The 23591-nt window shown below is 43.3% G+C and overlaps 1 protein-coding gene across 2 annotated transcripts in view; it reads right to left on the reverse strand.

Moving 5' to 3' along the window:
• Positions 1 to 14638, reverse strand: part of LOC134352050 (major facilitator superfamily domain-containing protein 1-like) — a 56072-nt gene extending 41434 nt beyond the window's left edge. Inside the window, exon 1 of one of the 2 annotated variants that reach the window (XM_063059134.1) lies at positions 14352 to 14487. Coding sequence is in view for 1 of the 2 variants with exons in the window: in XM_063059131.1 (XP_062915201.1) it covers positions 14501 to 14522 (22 nt within the window). In the remaining variant the exon portion in view is untranslated. The other variant, XM_063059131.1, reaches the window with a different exon arrangement.
• Between the last annotated feature and the right edge of the window lie 8953 nt (positions 14639 to 23591).

Below are 23591 nucleotides of genomic sequence, written 5' to 3' on the forward strand. Positions count from 1 at the left end.
CTTTCCACATATGCTGCGTGACTGGCTGATTTTCTCCAGTAGTTTTCCTTTGCAAACACATTATTTCTCTGACATGGAATAATTTTTCCTTGGCATTTGAAAAGAATGTAAACTATGATTTTATAGTGCTGTGAGATAAAACTGTATATTTGCAGCACCAACAATGTTATGATTGGGCCTTCCAGAATCGGAATTCAATTGTTGTCTTTCCTTTAATCCAACACAACAGTCCAGGATCTCTAATCAATGGGAACGCATCAACACTCCATGATCAAATGGGAAATAAAATCCACCCCATAAAAAATTAGCAATCTCTTTCCTGGCATCTCTTTCTGGCAGGTCTCAATTCTCTGGAATCCAGCTGCTAGCTGAGAGTCAATCACAACAAAGAATTTTTACAGAGATGAAACCAGAAAGCAGTCCCTAATTAAAATTATACAAAATAGTAAATAAACATCATAACATGCATTACCAGAGAGCAGAAATCAGTGCATCATAACTACACATTACTAAGTATTTCATCACTGCAACTAAGGAGATTACAATCAATCTTCATCAATGTAGTTCCTTTAGATGCTAAAAAGTCTGATTGGTGAATACCTTAGTATGCAATTAAAATGCTCCAGAATCTCAAGCAATTAAGTGGAAAATCCATGGGTATTTTATACTGGGATAAGTTTGTAAAAGCCTAAATTTTGATTATATAGTCACCAATTTGAGTTGATTAACATAGCACCAGGACCACCACTGGGCAGAAATTCCCATGAACCTGAATGTAGCAGAACCTTTATCATCAAGTGTGAGCTGACATTCCAAGCCAACCCTGGATGTTTTGGTGATGAGGTTGAAAAACTGGCGTACACGGTAAATCTCCTCGATGGACCAACACTCAGCCTGTTCAATGCTTTACGGGTGCAAGGATATCCTGCGGCCTAATACTTTCAACGTTTCTTTGCAAAGATAAGGAGAGTTTCTGATCTTTTAAACTGGAGTCAGGAGAATACCCATCATCTCCTGGACCTGCAACAAGGCAGAAGGACAGTGAGGGCCTATGCAGTCAAATTACGCATGTTTGCTGGAGTGACGGGATGGAATAAGAGATCTCTCATCACTGCATTCAGTCGTGGACTGAACACAGGGGTCCAACACGAGATCACTGTCTATGACGAGCAGGATAGTCTGGATGACCTGATTATTCTGGCTATTCGAGTTGACGACCGGGTAGCTGAGTGGCACAGGGAAAGAATGTCTCAAGCTTCCTACTCACCGTCTGATCACAGTGTTTCCTCACCTTTGCCCTCATTACCCAGCACCCAGTTCAGTGAGGTGCCTATGCAAGTGGGACGCATGCGCTTATCTCAGGAGGAACGGGATCGATACATGAGAACAGGTTCCTGTCTCTATTAAGATGAACCAGGAAAATTCTGAGCATCTTGTCTCAGAAGTGCCCGGATAGTGGAGAGCACACCTGTGGCTGTCCCCCTCAGCAACAAAGATCTTGTTCTGGATGCTGTTGAGGAGGATGACCTGACAGGGGACACCCACGGTGACCGGGTCTCTGGCACTGAGCCTGGTGCTGTTGTGGAGGAGGGAAGGAGGGAGAGGAGGAATGCAGTAGTCATAGGGGATTCCATAGTCAGGGGAACAGACAGGAGATTCTGTGAGCCTGATAGAGATACCCGCATGGTGTGTTGCCTCCCAGGTGCCAGGGTATGGGATGCCTCGGATCCGGTCCAAAATATTCTGAAGGGAGAGGACGAGCAGCCAGTTGTCTTGGTACGTGTTGGTACCAATGACATAGATAGGACAAGGGAGGAGGTCCTGAAGAGAGATTTCTGGGAGTTAGGAAGGAAGCTGAGAAGCAGGACCTCCAGGGTAGTAATCTCAAGATTGCTAACGAGGGCAAGAATAGAAGGATCAGGCAGATGAATGCGTGGCTGAGAGATTGGTGCAGGAGGCAGGGCTTCAGATTCTTGGATCATTGGGATCTCTTCTGGGGTAAGTATGACTTGTTCAAAATGGACAGGTTCAGGTTTCCCTGAACCCGAAGGGGGCTAATATCCTGGCGGGAAGGTTTAATAGAGCTGTTAGGGAGAGTTTAAACTAATTTGGCAGGGGGATGGGAACTGGAATGATAGAGCGGAGGAAGGGGAAAACAGAAATAAATCTAAGATAGTGAGCAGTAAAGATGTCAGGAAAGACAGGCAGGTGATGGGACAAATTTGTAGCCATTGGGATGAGTTGCAGTGCAGTAAAGTTACAGTGAAATCAAAGCGAAAAGTACCTAATACTGGTCTTAAGGTGTTATACTTAAATGCACGCAGCATAAGGAATAAAGTGGATGATCTTGTTGTACAGCTACAGATTGGCAGGTATGATATTGTGGCCATCACTGAGATGTGGCTAAAGGATGCATGTCTCTGGGAGCTGAACGTCCAAGGATACACAGTGTATCGGAAGGATAGGAAGGTAGGCAGAGGGGGAGGCGTGGCTTTATTGGTGAGAAATGATATTAAATCATTAGAAAGAGGTGATATAGGATCGGAAGGTGCAGAATCTTTATGGGTTGAGCTAAGAAATCGCAGGGGTAAAAGGACCCTGCTGGCAGTTTTATACAGGCCTCCAAACAGCTGCAGTGATGTGAACTACAACTTACAACAGGAAATAGAAAAGGCTTGTCAGAAGGGCAGTGTTATGATAATTGTGGGGGATTTTAACATGCGAGTGGATTGGGAAAATCAGGTCGGCACTGGATCTCAAAAGGGAGAATTTGTAGAATGTCTGCGAGATGGCTTTTTAGAACAGCTTGTTGTTGAGCCCACTAGGGGATCGGCTGTACTGGATTGGGTATTGTGTAATGAACTGGAGGTGATTAGAGAGCTTGAGGTGAAGGAACCCTTAGGAGACAGTGATCATAACATGATTGAGTTCATTGTGAAATTTGATAAAGAGAAGCCGTAATCTGATGTGTCGGTATTTCAGTGGAGTAAAGGAAATTACAGTGGTATGAGAGGAACTGGCCAAAGTTGACTGGAAAGGGACACTGGCGGGAAGGACGGCAGAGCGGCAGTGGCTAGAGTTTATGCAAGAAGTGAGGAAGGTGCAAGACAGGTATATTCCTAAAAAGAAGAAATTTTCGAATGGAAAAAGGATGCAACTGTGGCTAACAAGAGAAGTCAAAGCCAAAGTTAAAGCAAAGGAGAGGGCATACAAGGAAGCAAAAATTAGTGGGAAGACAGACGATTGGGAAGTTTTTAAAAGCTTACAAAAGGAAACTAAGAAGGTCATTAAGAGGGAAAAGATTAACTATGAAAGGAAGCTAGCAAATAATATCAAAGAGGATACTAAAAGCTTTTTCAAGTATATAAAGAGTAAAAGACAGGTGAGAGTAGATATAGGACCGATAGAAAATGATGCTGGAGAAATTGTAATGGGAGATAAGGATTTGGCGGAGGAATTGGACGGTATTTTGCATCAGTCTTCACTGAGGAAGACATCAGCAGTATACTGGACACTCAAGGGTGGCAGGGAAGAGAAGTGTGCGCAGTCACAATTACAACAGAGAAAGTACTCTGGAAGCTGAATAGTCTGAAGGTAGATAAATCTCCCGGACCAGATGGAATGCACCCTCGTGTTCTGAAGGAAGTAGCTGTGGAGATTGCGGAAGCATTAGCGATGATCTTTCAAAAGTCGATAGATTCTGGCATGGTTCCGGAGGACTGGAAGATTGTAAATGTCACTCCACTATTTAAGAAGGGGACAAGGAAGCAAAAAGGAAATTATAGACCTGTTAGCTTGACATCAGTGGTTGGGAAGTTGTTGGAGTCGATTATCAAGGATGAGGTTACAGAGTACCTGGAGGCATATGACAAGATAGGTAGAACTCAGCATGGATTCCTTAAAGGAAAATCCTGCCTGACAAACCTATTACAATTTTTTGAGGAAATTACAAGTAGGCTTGACAAGGGAGATGCAGTGGATTTTGTATATTTGGATTTTCAGAAGGCCTTTGACAAGGTGCCACACATGAGGCTACTTAACAAGATAAGAGCCCATGGAATTACGGGAAAGTTACATACATGGATAGAGCGTTAGCTGATTAGCAGGAAACAGAGAGTGGGAATAAAGGGATCCTATTCTGGTTGGCTGCTGGTTACCAGTGGTGCTCCACAGGGGTCCATGTTGGGGCTGCTTCTTTTTACATTGTACATCAACGATTTGGATTATGGAATAGATGGCTTTGTGGCTAAGTTTGCTGATGATACAAAGATAGGTGGAGGGGCCGGTAGTGCTGAGGAACCAGAGAGTCTGCAGAGAGACTTGGATAGATTGGAAGAATGGGCAAAGAAGTGGCAAATGAAATACAATGTTGGAAAGTGTATGGTTCTGCACTTTGGCAGAAGAAATAAGTGGGCAGACTATTATTTAAATGGGGAAAGAATTCAAAGTTCTGAGATGCAATGGGACTCGGGAGTCCTTGTACAGGATACCCTTAAGGTTAACCTCCAGGTTGAGTTGGTGGTGAAGAAGGCAAATGCAATGTTGACATTCATTTCTAGAGGAATAGAGTATAGGAGCAGGGATGTGATGTTGAGGCTCTATAAGGCGCTGATGAGATCTCACTTGGAGTACTGTAGGCAGTTTTGGTCTCCTTATTTAAGAAAGGATGTGCTGATGTTGGAGAGGGTACAGAGAAGATTCACTAGAATGATTCCGGGAATGAGAGGGTTAACATATGAGCAACGTTTGTCTGCTCTTGGACTGTATTCCTTGGAGTTTAGAAGAATGAAGGGAGACCTCATAGAAACATTTCAAATGTTGAAAGGCATGGACAGGGTGGATGTGGCAAAGTTGTTTCCTGTGATGGGGGAGTCCAGTACAAAAGGGCATGACTTAAGGATTAAAGGGCGCCAATTCTGAACAGAGATGCGAAGAAATTTTTTTAGCCAGAGGGTGGTGAATCAATGGAATTTGTTGCCACGGGTGAGAGTGGAGGCCAAGTCATTGGGTGTATTTAAGGCAGAGATTGATAGGTATCTGAGTAGCCAGGGCGTCAAAGGTTATGGTGAGAAGGCGGGGGAGTGGGACTAAATGGGAGAATGGATCAGCTCATGATAAAATGGCGGAGCAGACTCAATGGGCCGAATGGCCGACTTCTGCTCCTTTGTCTTTTGGTCTCAACTGTCCAGTAAAAGATAATATGCATCAGTGGGGAGGGGAGTCCTGACGGGTTGGTTCTCTCTGTAATCAGCTTCCCCTCAATGTGTAATGCACACAGCTTCCTTGCTCAGACCCAAGAACTTAAGGCATTTGTCGACTCCGGTGCCACTGGGAGTCTCATGCCCCAAGAAAGATAGTAAGCTCCGTCCCTGCATCGATTATCGGCCCCTAAGCAATATTATTGTGAGGAACAGCTACCCTCTTCCCCTGCTTGCCTCTGCGTTCGAACATCTCCAGAGAGCAACCACATTTTCCAAAATTGATCTGTGCAATACTTATTATCTGTTTGGTATCAGAGAAGGATGTGAGTGGAAGACAGTTTTCAACACCTCACTGGCCACTATGAGTACCCTGTCATGCTCTTAGGTCTGGCCAACGCCTCTGTTGTTTTTCAGACTTGAGTTAATGATGCGCTCAGAGACATGTTGAATCAGTTCGTTTTTGTGTGTCTGGGCGACATTCTTATCGATTCTCACTCTCATCAGGAATACATCCAGCATGTCCGGAGAGTTCTCCAACAGCTCCTCAAGGATAACCTGTATGCCAAGTCAGAGTAGTGCGACTTGCATAAAGACCAGGTGTTGTTTTTGGGCTATATACTTACACCACCCAGTGTTTCAATGGAGCTAAGAAAATTTCAGGTGGTTACGGAGTGGCCCAAACTATCTACAGTCAAACAGGTCCGGCGCTTCATGGGGTTTGCGAACTTAAATCGCCGCATCATCTGGAATTTCATCTCTATGGCGGTTCCCAAATGTGGACTCACGAGGAAGACATCTGCAAGATTGCATTGGACAAACGATGCCGAACAAACATTTTCAGAACTAAAGTGATGTTCCACCACATTCCCAGTGCTGCAACACCTAGATCCATCACGGCCATTTATAGTCGAGGTGGATGTATCAGATGTCGGCATAGGAGCCGTACTCTCTCAGTGCTCTTCTGAGGATAGCCGGTTGCACCTTTGTGACTTTCTTTCCCGTTGTTTGACTTCGGCCAAGAGTAATTATCATGTTGGGAAACAGGAACTTCTGGCTGTCAAGGAAGCCCTGGAGGAATGGCGACACTGGATGGAGGGGGCAGAGCATCCTTATTTTGGTTTATTAGATCACAAGAATCTGTCCTACATTCAGAACGCAGAGACTGAAATCCCGTCAAACCCATTGGGCTCTCAACTTCACCCGGTTTAATTTCATCCTCACCTATCCTCCCAGCAGCAGGAATACTAAGGCCGGGACTCTCACCCTGCAGTTGGACCGTTCTGAGGACAATGTCGATCCAGAGCCCATCCTTCCTCGCTCGTGCATTGATGCTCAGGTGATCTAGGGGATAGAGACGCAGGTGAAGGCTGCCCAGCAGTCAGACCCAGGCCCAGCTGGAGGACCACACTACCTACTGTTTGTCTCTGCTATGGTGCGCTCCAAAGTGTTGGAATGGGGTCATTCCTCTCGAATGGCTGAACATCCAGGAATTCAACAGATCCAAGAGTTTATCAAGGGAGTTTTGGTGGCCATGTATGTCCCAGAATGTCCATGACTTTGCATCTGCCTGTCTCACTTGTGCTCATAACAAGACGTCACGCCAGCATCCTATGTCTTCTATGTCTGCTGCCTGTGCTCCTCCGTGCCTGGTCCCACCTCTCAATGGATTCCATCACTGGTATGCCCCTGTCTAATGGTAAAAACACCACCTCGGTCGTTCTGGATCGATTCTACAAGGGTAGCCACTCCATTGCCCTCCCTAAGCTCCCGTTGGCTCAGAAGAATGCCACACTCGTAGTTCAACATGTAGTCAGGCTCCATGGCTTCCCTCAAGACATACTGTCTGATCGTGGACCATAGTTTGCTTACCACTTTTGGCTTCCCATTCTCTCGTAGGAACCACTGCCAGCCTTTCATCTGGTTTGCACCCACAATCTGATGCCCAGACTGAGAGAGTGAATTAAGAGCTGGAAACAACCCTGAGCTGCCTTGCCTCTTCTAACCCTATGTCCTGGAGCTTGAACTGGATTGGGCAGAAATCGCCCACAATAACCTCCAGTCATCCTCCACGGGTATGTCCCCCTCTGAATGCTAGAAGGGATTTCAGCCACTGCTATTCCCTGACTAGGGGATTGAGGTAGGAGTTACTGCCGCTGAATAGCTGATCCAGCGTTGCAAGCCGCAAGCGCTCCTCGAGACGAGCCGGAGCTTCTCTGCCACGTGCCCGGAAACAACATACCCAGCAGGCTGATCGGCTCTGCCGACAGATGAGGCCTTTCAAGCCAGGAGAGGAGGTCCATTTGGCATCAAGGGATCTTTCTCTGAAAGCCAAGAGCCGCAAATTGACCCCATGCTACATGGAACCATTTGTAGTGGAAAAAACTATCAACAAGGTCTCACATAGATTGCGCCGACTGGCATTAATGAAGATCCACCCTGTGGTCCAGGTTTCCCAGCTCAAGCCTGTCACTACCTCTTCCCTGGCACCTGTCACTCCACACCGCTCCCCCATTCTCCCTGCTGGGTGGATGGTTCCTTGGTCAATACTGTGCGGTGGCTCCTGGCATCTCACCGGGCATGGGGCAAGGTCCAGTACATCGTTATATATCGCAATACATAGCTATTGCTTTCAGCCGCGGCGTTGGCATCTAACTTTCATTTCGGCAGTTCTGGTTAACGACTCTGTTGGCTCAGCGTTTCTTGTTTTCCTTTTCCTTAAAATCCCGCCAAGTTCGCACTGAACTCCGTGAACTGTCAACTCGCTTCAGTGTCTCTCTCTCAGCACTTGTGCCATACCCAAATGCTATGACACTTGCAACCGTGAATCACAGTACCGGGCCGTGGCGTAATCGGCTCGGATTCAATCAATACTATAACTATAGAAGTTTGTTCGTGTTCAGTAACAGGTCAAACCTCCTTAACCTTTAAGAAAGTAAAGATGCTGGTGTGAATTCTTCTGATTGTGGAACACTGTAAAGATGACAACTTTCAAACAATGCATTGGATAAAAGACGAAGCAAGATCAACACAGGAAATATACCATGGAGGAATTGCTGCAAACATGGTAGATTTGTAAAGCCCGCCTGATGACCTAAGCTGGGCTCAGATCCCACACGCAAATCCATCACAGGTGGAGTTTTGAAAAACAAGAGAAAATCTGCAGATGCTGGAAATCAAAGCAACACACTCAAAATGCTAGAGGAACTCAGCAGGCCAGGCAGCATTTATGCAAAAAAGTAGAGTCGATGTTTTGAGCGGAGACCCTTTGGCGGGACTGGAGAAAAAAAAGACAAGGAGTAGATTTAAAAGGTGGAGGGAGGGGAGAGAGAAACACAAGATGATTGGTGAAACCGGGAGGGGATGGGATGAAGTAAAGAGTTGGGAAGATGTTTGGTGAAATAGATACAGAGTTAGGGAAGGCAGGGGACAGAAGCCCATGGAAGTAAGAAAATGGGAAGGAGCACCAGAGGGAGGCAATTGACAAGCAAGGAAATGAGATGAGACAGGGAAAAGGGAATGGGGAATGGGGAATGGTGAAGGGGGGGCATTATTGGAAGTTCGAGAAATCAATGTTCATGCCATCAGGCTGGAAGCTCCCAGATGGAATATAAGGTGTTGTTCTTCAACTTCAGTGTAACCTCATCGCGACAGTAGAGGAGGCTATGGATAGACATATCAGAATGGGAATGGGAAGTGGAATAACAACCGGTGGCCACTGGGAGATCCCACTTCTTCTGGTGCTCGCTGAAGCGATGTCCCATCTACATTAGGTCTCACCAATATACAGGAGGCCTCACCGGGCACAGTATATGACCCATACAGATTCACAGATGAAGAGTCCGCAGGGATCCCTCCCTATGTGACTCCCTTGTCAATTGGTCACTCCCCACCAATCTCCCTCCTGGCATTTATCCTTGCTACATCTGCCCCTACACTCCTCCCTCACTACCATTCAGGGCCCCAAAAAGTCCTTCCAGGTGAGGTGTTACTTCACCCTAGAGTCTATGCCCCCCCTTCACCATTCCCCATCCCCTTGTCCCTCTCTCAGTTTATCTCCTTGCCTTCCCTCTGGTGTTCCTCCCCTCTTTTCTTTTTTTCATGGCCTTCTGATTTCGCCTATCAGAATCTCCCTTCTCCAGCCCTACATTTCTTTCACCAATCAAATTCCCAGCTCTTTACTTCATCCCTCCCCCTCCCGGCTTCACCTATCACCCTCTGTTCCACCGCCCCCCCCACCACCACCTTTTAAATCTACCCTTCATTTTTTTTTTCCTCCAGTCCTGCTGAAGGGCCTCAGCCCAAAAAGTCGACTGAACTTTTTTTCCATAGATGCTGCCTGGCCTGCTGAGCTCTTCCAGCATTTTTGTGTGTCTTACAATTTTTCATATTTTGCAGTATTTCTCATCTCAGGTCTGGCAATTTTTTTAACTATGCCTTTAAGACCAAGACTTGTTGGTTTTTCATTCAATTGCATGTCATTTTAATTCTCCCTATTCCCACACCGACCTGTCAGTCCCCAGCTTTCCCTAATACTAGCTGAGCCACATCTGATTATGCAGAAGGTGATTTTATATTGTAATCTTCAAAACCTTTCCATATTTACTGCATTGAGACTGACTGAAATCTCAGCGCAGACACAAACAATGAATTAAACGTCTGTTGTACTGAGCAGTTCAGCCACCAAAGTACATAGAGGTTATGGTGTTCCTTATGTGAAATGACACAAACAAAACATTATCTTATTTTAATATTCTTTGTTTTTAACACACTGTGAAATAAAACAACATATATTCGGTATTCTCAAGAGGTAGGGACCAATGACATGGGTAGGAAGAGTGAGGAGGTCCTGAAAGGTGAGTTTAGGGAGTTAGGTGCCAAGTTAAAGGACCAGGACCTCCAGGATAGCAATCTCAGGATTACTACCAGTGCCACGTGCAGGCGAGTTTAGAAATATTAAGATAACGCAGATCAACACGTGGCTGAAGACATGGTGCAGGAGGGAGGGCTTCAGATTTATAGACTATTAGACAGTTTTCCAGGGAAGGTGGGATCTGTTCCGGCAGGACAGTTTACATCTGAACTGGAGGGGGACAAATATTCTTGCAGGTGGGTTTGCTAGAGAGGGTCCAGTGGATTTAAACTAGATATAAAGGGGGAGGGGAACCAGAGTGTAGGAACAGATGTAGGGGAGAAGGAAGAAAAAGAAATTAATAAATTTGTTTGCACCATTAGTGATAAACAGAGAGTAAGAGGTGGAAAATTTCTTAAATGCATTTATTTTAATGCTAGGAGCATTATAAGAAAGGTGGATGAGCTTAAAGCATGGATTGATATCTGGAAGTATGAAGTGGTAGCTATTAGTGAAACATGGTTACAGGAGGGGTCTGATTGGTATCTAAATATTCCTGGATTTAATTGCTTCAGATGTGATAGAATCGGAGGGACAAGAGGGGGAGGTGTTGCATTGCTCGTCAGAGAAAATATTACAGCGGTGCTCTGGCAAGATAGATTAGAGGGCTCTTCTAGGGAGGCTATTTGGGTGGAATTGAGGAATGGGAAAGGTGTAGTAACACTTATGGGGGTGTATTATAGACCACCAAATGGGAAGCGAGAATTGGAGGAGCAAATTTGTAAGGAGATAGCAGATACTTGTAGTAAGCACAAGGTTGTGACTGTGGGAGATTTTAATTTTTCACACATAGACTGGGAAGCCCATACTGTAAAAGGGCTGGATGGTTTGGAGTTTGTAAAATGTGTCAGGATAGTTTTTTGCAGCAATGCATAGAGATACCAACTAGAGAAAGGGCAGTGTTGGATCTCCTGTTAGGGAATGAGATAGGGCAGGTGACGGAGGTTTGTGTTGGAGAGCACTTCGGGACCAGTGATCACAATGCTATTAGTTTCAATATAATTATGGAGAAGGATAGGTCTGGACCCAGGGTTGAGATTTTTGATTGGAGAAAGGTTAACTTTGAGGAGAGGCGAAAGGATTTAGAAGGAGTGGATTGGGACAATTTGTTTTATGGGAAGAATGTAATAGAGAAATGGGGGTCATTCAAAGGTGAAAATTTGAGGGTACAGAATCTTTATGTTCCTGTTAGGTTGAAAGGAAAGGTTAAAAGCTTGAGAAAGCCATGGTTTTCAAGGGATATTGGAAACTTGGTTTGGAAAAAGGGAGATATCTACAATAAATATAGGCAGCATGGAGTAAATGAGGTGCTCCAGGAATATAAAGAATGTAAAAAGAATCTTAAGAAAGAAATTAGAAAAGCTAAAAGATATGAGATTGCTTTGGCAAGTAAGGTGAAATTAAATCCCAAGGATTTCTACAGTTATATTAATAGCAAAAGGAAAGTGAGGGATAAAATTGGTCCCTTAGAGAATCAGAGTGGACAGCTATGTGTGGAGCCAAGAGAGATGGGGGAGATTCTGAACAATTTCTTTTCTTCGGTATTCACTAAGGAGAAGGATATTGAATTGTGTAAGATAAGGGAAACAGATAGGGAAGTTATGGAAACTATGATGGTTAAAGAAGAGGAAGAACTGGAGCCTTTAAGGAATATAAAAGTGGATAATTCTCCGGGTCCTGACAGGATATTCCCTAGGACCTTGAGGGAAGTTAGTGTGGAAATAGCAGGGCTTTGACAGAAATATTTCAAATGTCATTAGAAACGGGGATGGTACTGGAGGATTGGCGTATTGCTCATGTTGTTCCATTGTTTAAAAAGGGTTCTAAGAGTAAACCTAGAAATTATCGGGCTGTGAGTTTGATGTCAGTGGTGGGCAAATTGATTGAAAGTATTCTTAGAGATGGTTGTGACAACAGACCCAGTTATCAGAAGATTGATGCTGATAAGAGAGATAAGAGAGAGACAAATGGGGGAAACATTCAAAATGCTAATAAGAGAGAGACGAGAGAGATTAACAAAAAGAGACACAGTTCCGAGTATTGTTTAGACCGGTTGCTTTGAACCTGAACTGTTTGAAGTTTGATGGACAGGCGATACCCCAGCAGGGGGATAAAAGGAACAGGTTCGCTAAGGCAAGAGACACCACGACACGACGAGGTATCGAGACCCTGGAAGTGCGGTGCCCCCCCCCCACAAGTTGTGGGAGTTTTGGAGGTCTGGTCGCGGGACCGACCATAGACGCACAGGGTGAAAAGGTACAATCGGCGGGAACCTGGTGTGTGTGTCCGCCCTTGCCTGGGTGCCGGGTTCACCGCAGAAGAACGATCATATCCGGAACGGAGGGGTCACAGTCGGTGACCTCAGAAGACATTACAAAGGGCTCGCCTGAAAGCTAACTGCGAGGAATATCAAAGGTCTGTTGAATCCGATTTGAATATCATCATTCGCTCTCTCTCTCTTCCCCCAACGGCACAACAGCGATTACTGCGAACAGAACTAAACTGAACTGAACTCTGTGTCACTTGAGACTGATCATTTTACCCCTAGACTGCGATAGAGCTTGATTGATTCCTATTATCCTAGTTTTGTGTACATGTGTGTTTTATCATTGCTAACCCATTGCATTTATATCCTTACGTTTAGAGTACCGTGTTACTTATTTCTTTAATAAAACTTTCTTAGTTCCAGTAATCCAGACTTCAACTAAGTGGTCCATTTCTGCTGGTTTGGCAACCAAGTTACGGGGTACGTAACATGGTATATATAATTATATGGATAGACAGGGTCTGATTAGGAACAGTCAACATGGATTTGTGAGTGGAAGGTCATGTTCGACAAATCTTATTGAATTTTTTGAAGAGGTTACTAGGGAAGTTGACGAGGATAAAGCGATGGATGTTTTCTATATGGACTTCAGTAAGGCCTTTGACAAGGTTCCACACGGATGGTTAGTTAGGAAGGTTCAATTGTTAGGTATTAATATTGAAGTCGTAAAATGGATTCAGCAGTGGCTGGATGGGAGACGCCAGAGAGTAGTGGTGGATAACTGTTTGTCAGATTGGAGGCCAGTGACTAGTGGTGTGCCTCAGGGATCTGTACTGGGTCCAATGTTGTTCGTCATATACATTAATGATCTGGATGATGGGGTAGTAAATTGGATGAGTAAGTATGCAGATGATATTAAGATAGGTGGAGTTGTGGATAATGAAGTAGGTTTTCAAACCTTGCAGAGAGATTTAGGCCAGTTAGAAGAGTGGGCTGAAAGATGGCAGATGGAGTTTAATGCTGATAAATGTGAGGTGCTACATTTTGGTAGGACTAATCAAAATAGGACATACATGGTAAATGGTAGGGCATTGAAGAATGCAATAGAACAGAGGGATCGAGGAATAATGGTGCATAGTTCCCTGAAGGTGGAATCTCATGTGGATAGGGTGGTGAAGAAAGCTTTTGGTATGCTGGCCTTTATAAATCAGAGCATTGAGTATAGGAGTTGGGATGTAATGTTGAAATTGTACAAGGCATTGGTGAGGCCAAATTTGCAGTATTGTGTACAGTTTTGGTTACTGAATTATAGGAAAGATGTCAACAAAATAAAGAGAGTACAGAGAAGATTTACTAAAATGTTACCTGGGTTTCATCACCTAAGTTACAGAGAAAGGTTGAACAAGTAGGGTCTTTATTCTTTGGAACATAGAAGGTTGGGGGGGGGGTAGAATTTGATAGAGGTATTTAAAATTATGAAGGGGATAGATAGAGTTGACGTGGATAGGCTTTTTCCATTGAGAGTGCAGGAGGTTCAAGCAAGAGGACATGAGTTGACAGTTAAAGGGTAAAAGTTTAGGGGTAACATGAGGGGGAACTTCTTTACTCAGAGAGTGGTAGCTGTGTGGAACGAGCTTCCAGCAGAAGTGGTTGAGGCAGGTTCGATGTTGTTGTTTAAAGTTAAATTGGATAGGTATATGGACAGGAAAGGAATGGAGGGTTATGGGCTGAGTGCAGGTCGGTGGGACTGGGTGAGAATAAGAGTTCGGCACGGACTAGAAGGGCCGAGGTGGCTTGTTTCCGTTCTGTAATTGTTATATGGTTATATGTAATTCCATCTAAACTTTGTCTTAGCTAGCATAATCTTAGCCTTTCTTTGGCATATGTTAGATCAAAAGAATTCATTCTAGTCTAAATCTTAATCTAGTCCCCACTCAGGAAGAGCAAAAATCCAATACAGCGGAGGAGCTAGTACCTCTGCACAGAATTCCAGTTCCAGATTCGGCGTAGCTCAAACGAGCAATACTCTTCAATCACACTGTCTTACTGAGAAACTTCACGGCACAGAAAGCGATCAGTCTATCCGACTACCAGACAGAAATATCTGAACATTTCAATGCTGACCTCTTTCTGCTGGCTGAGCCATGTTGGAGAACCTGTTCCTTTCCCGAAGATAGACTTGACACGAATCGGAGTCTTTCGGTATTTGTTTTCACAATCTCAGACGCAGGCGCCCTTGCACAGCTGAGCGCGACAGCTGACGTCATCGCCGGGAACATCAGGGCCCCGGAAGTACGTTCGTTTTACAAATAACACAAAGTTCAGGAGGAATTCAGGGCGGTTGGTGGGAGAGTTTTTAATTGGATTAAAGATTTTTTGTTTGGTAGAAAAAATCAAGTTCGGATTGGATCAGAATTATCAAAACAGTACATAGTGGAAAATGGCACACCTCAAGGTAGTGTGATTAGCCCGTTACTTTTCATCATTATGATCAATGATGTCTTCACAAAGGTACCAGTGGATATAGGTAGGTCACTGTTTGCTGATGATGGGGCCTTGTGGAAAAGAGGCAGGAACATGGACCATATAATCAGGAAACTACAAGAAGCAATTGATGAAGTGGTGGAGTGGGGTTATGATTGGGGATGTAGATTTTCAGTAGATAAAACTCAAACTGTATTTTTTACCAGGAAAAGGGTTGAGGTAGAGAAGAAGTTAAGGATGTATGGGGTTGAATTAGAAAGGGTTGCATCATTTAAATTTCTGGGAGTTATATTTGATTCACGATTAACATGGGCAGACCATATCAGGAAAGTTGAGGAGAAATGTAAAAAAGTAATAAATGTGATGAGGTGTTTGACTGGTAGGGAATGGGGAGCAAGTTGTTCAGCTTTGAAGAGAATGTATGTGGCTTTAGTAAGATCTGTATTAGATTATGGAAATATAGTATATGGATCAGCAGCTAGGTCTCTTATAAGGAAACTGGATGTGATTCAGGCTCAGGCCTTGAGAGTGTGCAGTGGGGCTTTTAAAACGTCACCAGTGTCAGCCCTACAGGTAGAAATGGGAATAATGCCTTTGGAACTAAGAAGGATGCAACTGATGGCAAACTACTGGGCTAACTTGCAGGGGCACAATGATTCTCACCCTACTAAAGGAGTGTTGCAGGAGTACTGGGAAAATGGGAGGTTTCAGAGGGATACCTTTAGTCGGGTAGGGAATGATATTGCGAAAGAATGTGGAGTGTTTGATCTGAGGATAAGTCCTTCAGTAGTTTATCCGGTTGTAGCTCCATAGAAGCTTGTATGGCCTGACATAGACTGGCATTCGTTAGAGGTAAAAAGGAAAGAAAGATGTAAAACAGATTTGGTAAATGCATTTAACTGTCATGTGATGGAAAAGTATAGTGATTATACTCACATTTATACGGATGGTGCGAAGGAACCTGAAACAGGAGTGACAGGGTTTGGGGTGGTAATACCAGCAAAAGAAATTGGAATCAGCAGAAGAACATCTAATAAGTTAGGGGTGTTTACAGTGGAGATGCTGGCAGTGTTGGTTGCGTTGCAATGGGTGCAGAAAGCCAGACAAGCCAAAGCATTGATATGTTCAGATTCATCCTCAGTTCTAGCAAGTTTAAGGTCTTTTCACACAAACAGTCGGCAAGATGTACTTTATGAAGTCCTTCAGTTAGTTACAAGAATTGCAAATCAGGGAGGTCAGGTAAAATTTCTATGGGTTCCAGCACATGTAGGGGTGAAGGGGAATGAGAGGGTGGATGAGTTGGCAAAGAGGGTGTTAAAGAAAGAAAATATGAAAATGCACATTAGTATCAGTAAAGCAGAGGTTAAGTGTGTAATCTGGGAAAAAGTCAACTGAATGTGGCAAGAAAGATGGGACAGGGAGGGGAAAGGGAGGCATTTATATCAAATACAAAAGAGTGTTGCAGTTACTAGGGTAGGTAATGGAAACAGAAGAGAGGAAATTGTGTGGACTAGGTTAAGGCTGGGGCATTGTGCATTAAACAAAACATTGAAAATGATAGGGAAACACCAGACAGGATTGTGTGAGGAATGTCAGGAAGAGGAGTCAGTAGAACATGTAGTTTTGTGTTGCAGGAAGTATGGGATACAGAGAGAGATGATGAGAAATAAATTAAGGAAGTTGGGGATGCAGGAATTCACATTAAAAGGGTTGCTGGGCATGGGTGAGAGAGCACAAGTCTGGGTATTTTTAGCGTTTTTAAGGGGTACAGGGGTTTTTTATAGAATATGACGAATAAACAGGAATAGGATACTAGGATGGTCAAAGATGGGAGGGTGAAGTGTAGGTTTGTATATATGTATGTGTGTGTGCACGCGTGCGATTGGGTGAAGGGATTTAGAATGTATGTCTAGTGCACATTCTGGAGCAGAGGGTGGCGGTAATGAACCATTAAGCTGGATGCCAACCGCCATAAAACAAGATACAGACAGACAGACAGGAGGAACTCAGCAGGCCAGGCAGCATCTAAGGAAGAGGGTATTGTCGACGTTCCGGGCCGAGACCCTTCATCAGATTCTACCTATCTTCTACCTATCTTCATATTGTCCACAAACTTTGCATCAAAGCCATCAATTTCATCATCCTGACGTGTATAGTAAAAAGAATTGGACCTAATACAGAATTCTGTGGAATACCACTAGTCACTGGCAGCCAATCAGAAAAGGCCCCCTTTATTACCACTTTTTGCTTCCTGCCAATCCGCACTGCTTTATCCATGCTAGAATCTTGCCTGTAATACCATGGGCTGGTAATTTGTTAAGCAGCCTCATATGTGGCACCTTGTCAAAGGCCTTCTGAAAATTCAAGTGCACAACAGATTATCATTTGCCTATCCTGCATGTTATTTCTTCAAAGAATTCCAAAAGATCTGCAAGGCAAGACTTTCCCTTGAGGAAACCATACTGACAGAGACCTATTTTATCATATGCCTCCAAGTGCCCTGAGACCGCATCATTAATAATCCACTCCAACATCTTCCTAACCACGGAGGTCAGACTAACTGGCCTCTGATTTCCTTTCTTCTGCCTCCCTCCTTTCTTGAAGAGTGTACTGACATTTGCAATTTTTCAGTCTTCCGGAACCATTCCAGAATCTACTGATTCTTGAAAGATCATTATTATTGCCTTCGCAATCTTTTCTACCACCTCTTTCAGAACCCTGGGGTGTACACCATCTGGTCCAGATGACTTATCTACCTTCAGACCTTTCAGTTTCCCAAGAAACTTCTCTCTAGTTATGTAACTTCACACACTTCATGCTCCCTGACTACTGGAACTTACGCCATACTACTATTGTCTTCTTCCACAGTGAAGGCTGATGCAAAATACTTATTCAGTTCATATGACATTTCCTTGTCCCCATTACTACCTCTCTAACATTGCTTTCCAGCAGTCTAATATCCATTCTCGCCTTTCTTTTACACTTTATGTATCTGAAGAAACTTGGTATTATCTTTAATATTATTGGCTAGCTTACTTTCTTAATGACTTTTTTAGTTGCCTTCTGTTGGTTTTTTAAAGCTTCCCAATCCTCTAACTTCCCACTAATTTTTACTCTATTATATGCCCTCTCTTTGGCTTTTATGTTAGCTTTGACTTCTCTTGTTAGCCATGATTGTGTCATCTTGCCTTTAGAATACTCCTTCCTCTTTGGGATGTATATATCCTGTGCTTTATGAATTGCTTCATGAAATTCCTGCCATTGTTCTGCTGTCATCCCTGCCAGTGCTCTTTTCCAATCAATTCTGGCTAACTCCTCTCTCATGCCTCTGTAATTCCCTTTACTCCACTGTGATACTGATCAATCTGACTTTAGCTTCTCCTTCTCAAATTTCAGGATAAATTTGATCTTATTATGAAAACTTGCCTCTAAGGGTTCTTTAATCTTAAGCCTTCTAATCTATTCAGTTTTATTGCACAACACCCGATCTAAAATAGCTGATCCCCTAGTGGGCTCAACTACGAGCTGCTTTAAAAAGCTATTGCATAGGAGCTCTGGAAATTCCCCTTCTTGGAATCCAGCACCAACCCGATTTTCCCAATCTACCTGCATATTGAAGCCCCCGTGACAATTGTATCATTGCTCTATTGTCATGCATTTTCTATTTCCCACTGTAATTTGTAGACCACATCCTTACTACTGTTTGGGAGGGTCTGTGTACAATTCCCATCAAGGTCTTTTTACCCTTGCAGTTCCTTAGCTCTGTCCACAATGATCCAACACCTTCCAACCCAATGTCACTTCTAATGATTTGATTTAGTTTTTTTACCCACAGAGCAACGCTGCCCCCTCTGCCTACTTGCCTGTCGTTTTGATACAATATGTATCTTTGGACATTACACTCCCAGCTATAATCTTCCTTCAGCCATGATCCAGTGATGCCTACAACATACATGCTAACCTGTAACCGTGCCTACAAGTTCATCAGCCTTATTTCGTATACTGCGTGCATTCAAATACAACATCTTCAGTATTGTGTTAAAGCTTTTTAAGTTTGTTTGCCTTTTACTTTGCAATTCATCCTGTTGAATGCAATTTTCCCCAATGAACAGCCTCTCCTTACTACACATTGCTTCTGTTTGTAAATTAGCTACCTCATTTTCATCCACCTTTCCTATGATACTTCTTGCATTGAAATATATGCAACTCAGGATATTAGTCCACCATGGTGAACCTTTTGACTCCCAACTTTGTCTGAAGTCTTGCAAACATCGCCTCCACAACCTCTCCACTAAATGTTCTTGCACTCTGGTTCTCATCCCCTGCAGCTCTCATTGAAACCCCAACATACAGCATTAACAAACCTTCCCACTAGTATATTAGTCCCCTTCCAGTTCAAGTGCAAACTGTACCTTCTGTATAGGTCCCACCTTCGCTGGAAGAGAGCCCAATAATCCAAAACTCTTATGCCCTCCCTCCTACACCAACTCCTTAGCCATGTATTAAATTGTGTAATCTTCCTATTTCTGGCCTCTCCAGCATGTGGCATGCGTTGCAATCTTGAGATGACAACCTGGAGGCTTTGCCCTTTAACTCAGCACCTACCTACCTGAATTCCCCATGCAGAACCTCATCAGTCATCCTACCCATGTCACTGGTATCTACATGGACCAAGACCTTTGGCTGTTCACCCTCCCATTTAGGAATAATGAGGACTTGATCCAAGATATCCCAGGCCCTGGTACCCGGGAGGCAACATGCCATCTGGAAAACTCATTCTCACTCACAGAATCTCATGTCCGTTCCTCTAACTAACGAATCCTCAATCACTAAATGTGCCTTTTCTCCCCCCCCCGCCCAACCCTTCTGAATCACAGAGCCAGAGACATGACCACTGCGACTGTCCTCTGTTATGCCAGCCCCCTCTCCCCAACAGTATCCAAAGTGATATACCTGTTGTTGAGGGGTGTGGCCACAGGGGCACTCTACACCAGCTCCTTAATCTCTTTCCTCTTCCTGACTGTCACCCAGTTTCCTGTGCCCTGCACCTTGGGCATAATCACCTCTCTATCACCCCTTCAGCCGAATAATCCAAGTTCATCTGGGTCCAGTTCCAGTTCCAATTCCTTAACGTGGATTGTTAGAACCTGCAGCCGTATTAGTCAGGAAGGCTTGCAAAAGGACCATCCCATTATCCTGCCTGGCATCTCTTCTATCCTAGCTGAGCAGATATAAAGAAGGAAGGGAGGAAAAAAAAACTTAACCTTGAGTTTCTCTGACTGAAGCCTCTCTTTGCTGAAGTCTTGAAGAGCTAAAGTCTCACGATCACCACTATGACTCAGTCCACTCAGATGAAGGCCTCTGCGCTTGCCCACCTTTCTTTAATTTGTTCTTGCTTATCAATCACAAATGCGGACTGGTCGCTGGTTAAAGCCCTATTTCGCTGCTCCCTTTTATACCTGGGCAGTGGTCCTGAGTGAAACCCCCTTCTCTAAAACTTCCGATGTCCAGATTGGCTGCTGGTCAAAGCTTGTTGTTGTTATGCTATGGGTATAATGTTAAAGGAGAATTAGTAACAGTAATGCATGTTATTTTGCTAAGCAATAGTGTCAGGAATAGCTGATTACGTAAAGAAGGCACAATTGACTACATATTCCAACAAGCAGAAAAAATATGAATATTTTGCTATATTGGAAAGAAAATAAATATGAAAATCTTTAAACAGAAAAGTAATATTAAAATCACAAAATTGATCAATTTCTAAGAGCTTTAGACATAGAACATAGAATAGTACAGCACAGTACAGGCCCTTCAGCCCACAATGTTGTGCTGACCCTCAAACCCTGCCTCCCATATAAGACCCCACCTTAAATCCCTCCATATACCTGTCTAGTAGTCTCTTAAACTTCACCAGTGTATCTGCCTCCACCACTGACTCAGGCAGTGCATTCCACACACCAACCACTCTCTGAGTGAAAAACCTTCCTCTTATATCCCCCTTGAACTTCCCACCCCTTACCTTAAAGCCATGTCCTCTTGTATTGAGCAGTGGTGCCCTGGGGAAGAGGCGCTGGCTATCCACTCTATCTATTCCTCTTATTATCTTGTACACCTCTATCATGTCTCCTCTCATCCTCCTTCTCTCCAAAGAGTAAAGCCCTAGCTCCCTTAATCTCTGATCATAATGCATACTCTCTAAACCAGGCAGCATCCTGGTAAATCTCCTCTGTACCCTTTCCAATGATTCCACATCCTTCCTATAGTGACGCGACCAGAAGTGGACACTGTACTCCAAGTGTGGCCTAACCAGAGTTTTATAGAGCTGCATCATTACATCGCGACTCTTAAACTCTATCCCTCGACTTATGAAAAAACCCCATAAGCTTTCTTAACTACCCTATCCACCTGTGAGGCAACTTTCAGGGATCTGTGGACATGTACCCCCAGATCCCTCTGCTCCTCCACACTACCAAGTATCCTGCCATTTACTTTGTACTCTGCCTTGGAGTTTGTCCTTCCAAAGTGTACCACCTCACACTTCTCTGGGTTGAAATCCATCTGCCACTTCTCAGCCCACTTCTGCATCCTATCAATGTCTCTCTGCAATCTTTGACAATCCTCTACACTATCTACAACACCAGCAACCTTTGTGTCATCTGCAAACTTGCCAACCCACCTTTCCACCCCAACATCCAGGTCGTTAATAAAAATCATGATATTATGGAAAATACTGTATTTTTTTTTACACTTATTCTAATTTTAATTAATATCCTTTTCAAAATGAAAGACATTTTAGTTTTGATGGAATCAGAATTATTTGAAAAATAATTCTTCTATCTGGAACATCTGTTTTCATCATCTTGATTCTTACTGATATTCAACCTCTGCAGATGCAGTGCACACTTTTTCTGCACCAAAACCAACTACTTTTGTCCAACTTCTCAGATGACAGAATGCTTCATTAGTATCAACAGTATATCCAGGCATTCATTTACCACTCTTTTACTATAATGTTACACTAAAAAGATAATAGTTACTCACTTTACACAATAAACCTGGTACTCTCTGTACTCTCCCAAAGAAATTATGTAATTTATGTAGAGGGCTATGGGTAACCCGAGGTAATTTCTTAATTAAGTATATGTTCAGCACAGCATTGTGGGCCGAAGGACCTGTATTGTGTTATAGGTTTCTTCTATATTTCTAATTCTGAGCTTATGTAAAGGATCCCTGCCATTTCCCTCTTTGTTACTGCAGGTACATTCTTAACTATCCCATCCTAAGTTCTCTCCTTTTCCACCAAAGCATCATTCCTGTTTCTCTCCTTTGCCCCAATCCAACCCCTTTAAATGTGCTACTTTCCTTCCTTTGAACATTCTATAATCCAGTCTACTTTTCCTCTATTGCCTCCTTGTTACCTTCCTCTTGTAAATCATGCTAAACTTGCACTTGTTTCTTGCTGAAGGCAGACAGTCATCATATTATTAAATTCATCATAAAATTAAACTTTGATTTGTGATTTCAAGCATTTAATCTAATGCTACTACTGCTAGCATCTCATAAACTGATGCTGGAAATCCCGAGCAACACAGAGAAAATGCTGAAAGAACTCAGCAGGTCAGGCAGCATCTAAGGAAATGAATAAAAAGTTGATGTTTCTGGCTGAGACCCTTTATCAGGACTGGATGAAGGGTCTCAGCCTGAAACATTGACAATTTTTTAGATACTACCTGGCCTGCTGAGTTTCACCAGAATTCTGTGTGTGCTAACAGCATCTACAGTATTTTGTTTTTCATTAACTGTAATGATCAGAATATTTTCCATCTTCAGTGTTGTAGGTGGCATTTCACTTATTGGGAAAACTAGTGTTTTCAAAATAGTTTTTGTAAGTTTGTTGAGCAAGGAAACTTGATTGTATGAACAAATGACTCGTATTATTCTGAAGGAAAATTCTTTATATATGATAATCAAGGATTTTTCCTTGGTGCTGAAAACAGAAGGGCAAAGGTGTAAATTTATAGTAAGAGATTTAAAAGGGACACCAGGTGTAGCTTCTTCACACAAAGTGGGCTGCGTATTTGGAATGAGCTACCAGAAATAGTGGTTGAGGTCGGTACATTAGCAACATTAAAAGCCATCTAGATGTACATAGATAACAGGTTTAGAGGGCCATGAACCAAATACAGGCAGATGGGCCTTGCTTGCTGGGCAGAGTTGGCATGAATGAGTTGGGCCAAAGAGCCAGTTTCCTTGCTGAATGACTCTATGACAAAGCCCCCCATTAACTGCACTTTGAATAATCACTTCCTATAAGCCAGCATTCTTTATCACCTAGAAAGACAATGTAGAAGATTGCACATGCAATCCAACCAATTTAAACACTATCCTCACTTGCTTCTCTATTGCTGTTCTTCAATATTGGATCAAAACCCGGAACTCCGAAAACAGTAAAACTGTGGAAATATTTTGCCTAGCTGGACTGCACTGTTCAAGAAACAGCTCAAAATCTTTGAGGGAAATAGCAAAGGCCACTGAAGATCTCATACATAATCCCATCAGTGAATGATAATTAAGAAAATGCAAGTTATAAGCTTTAAGTTTAGATGTCAATTGATATTCCCCAACCCAAGTTACATCAATTCACCCTGAAACAAAATTAAGAAACCTATTTCAGGGTCAATTTGCCATCTGATTTTTGCCTGTGTATTTGATATAGATGTTGGCACATAAT

The sequence above is a fragment of the Mobula hypostoma genome, chromosome 9 (assembly GCF_963921235.1).
Source record: "Mobula hypostoma chromosome 9, sMobHyp1.1, whole genome shotgun sequence".
NCBI lineage: Eukaryota > Metazoa > Chordata > Chondrichthyes > Myliobatiformes > Myliobatidae > Mobula > Mobula hypostoma.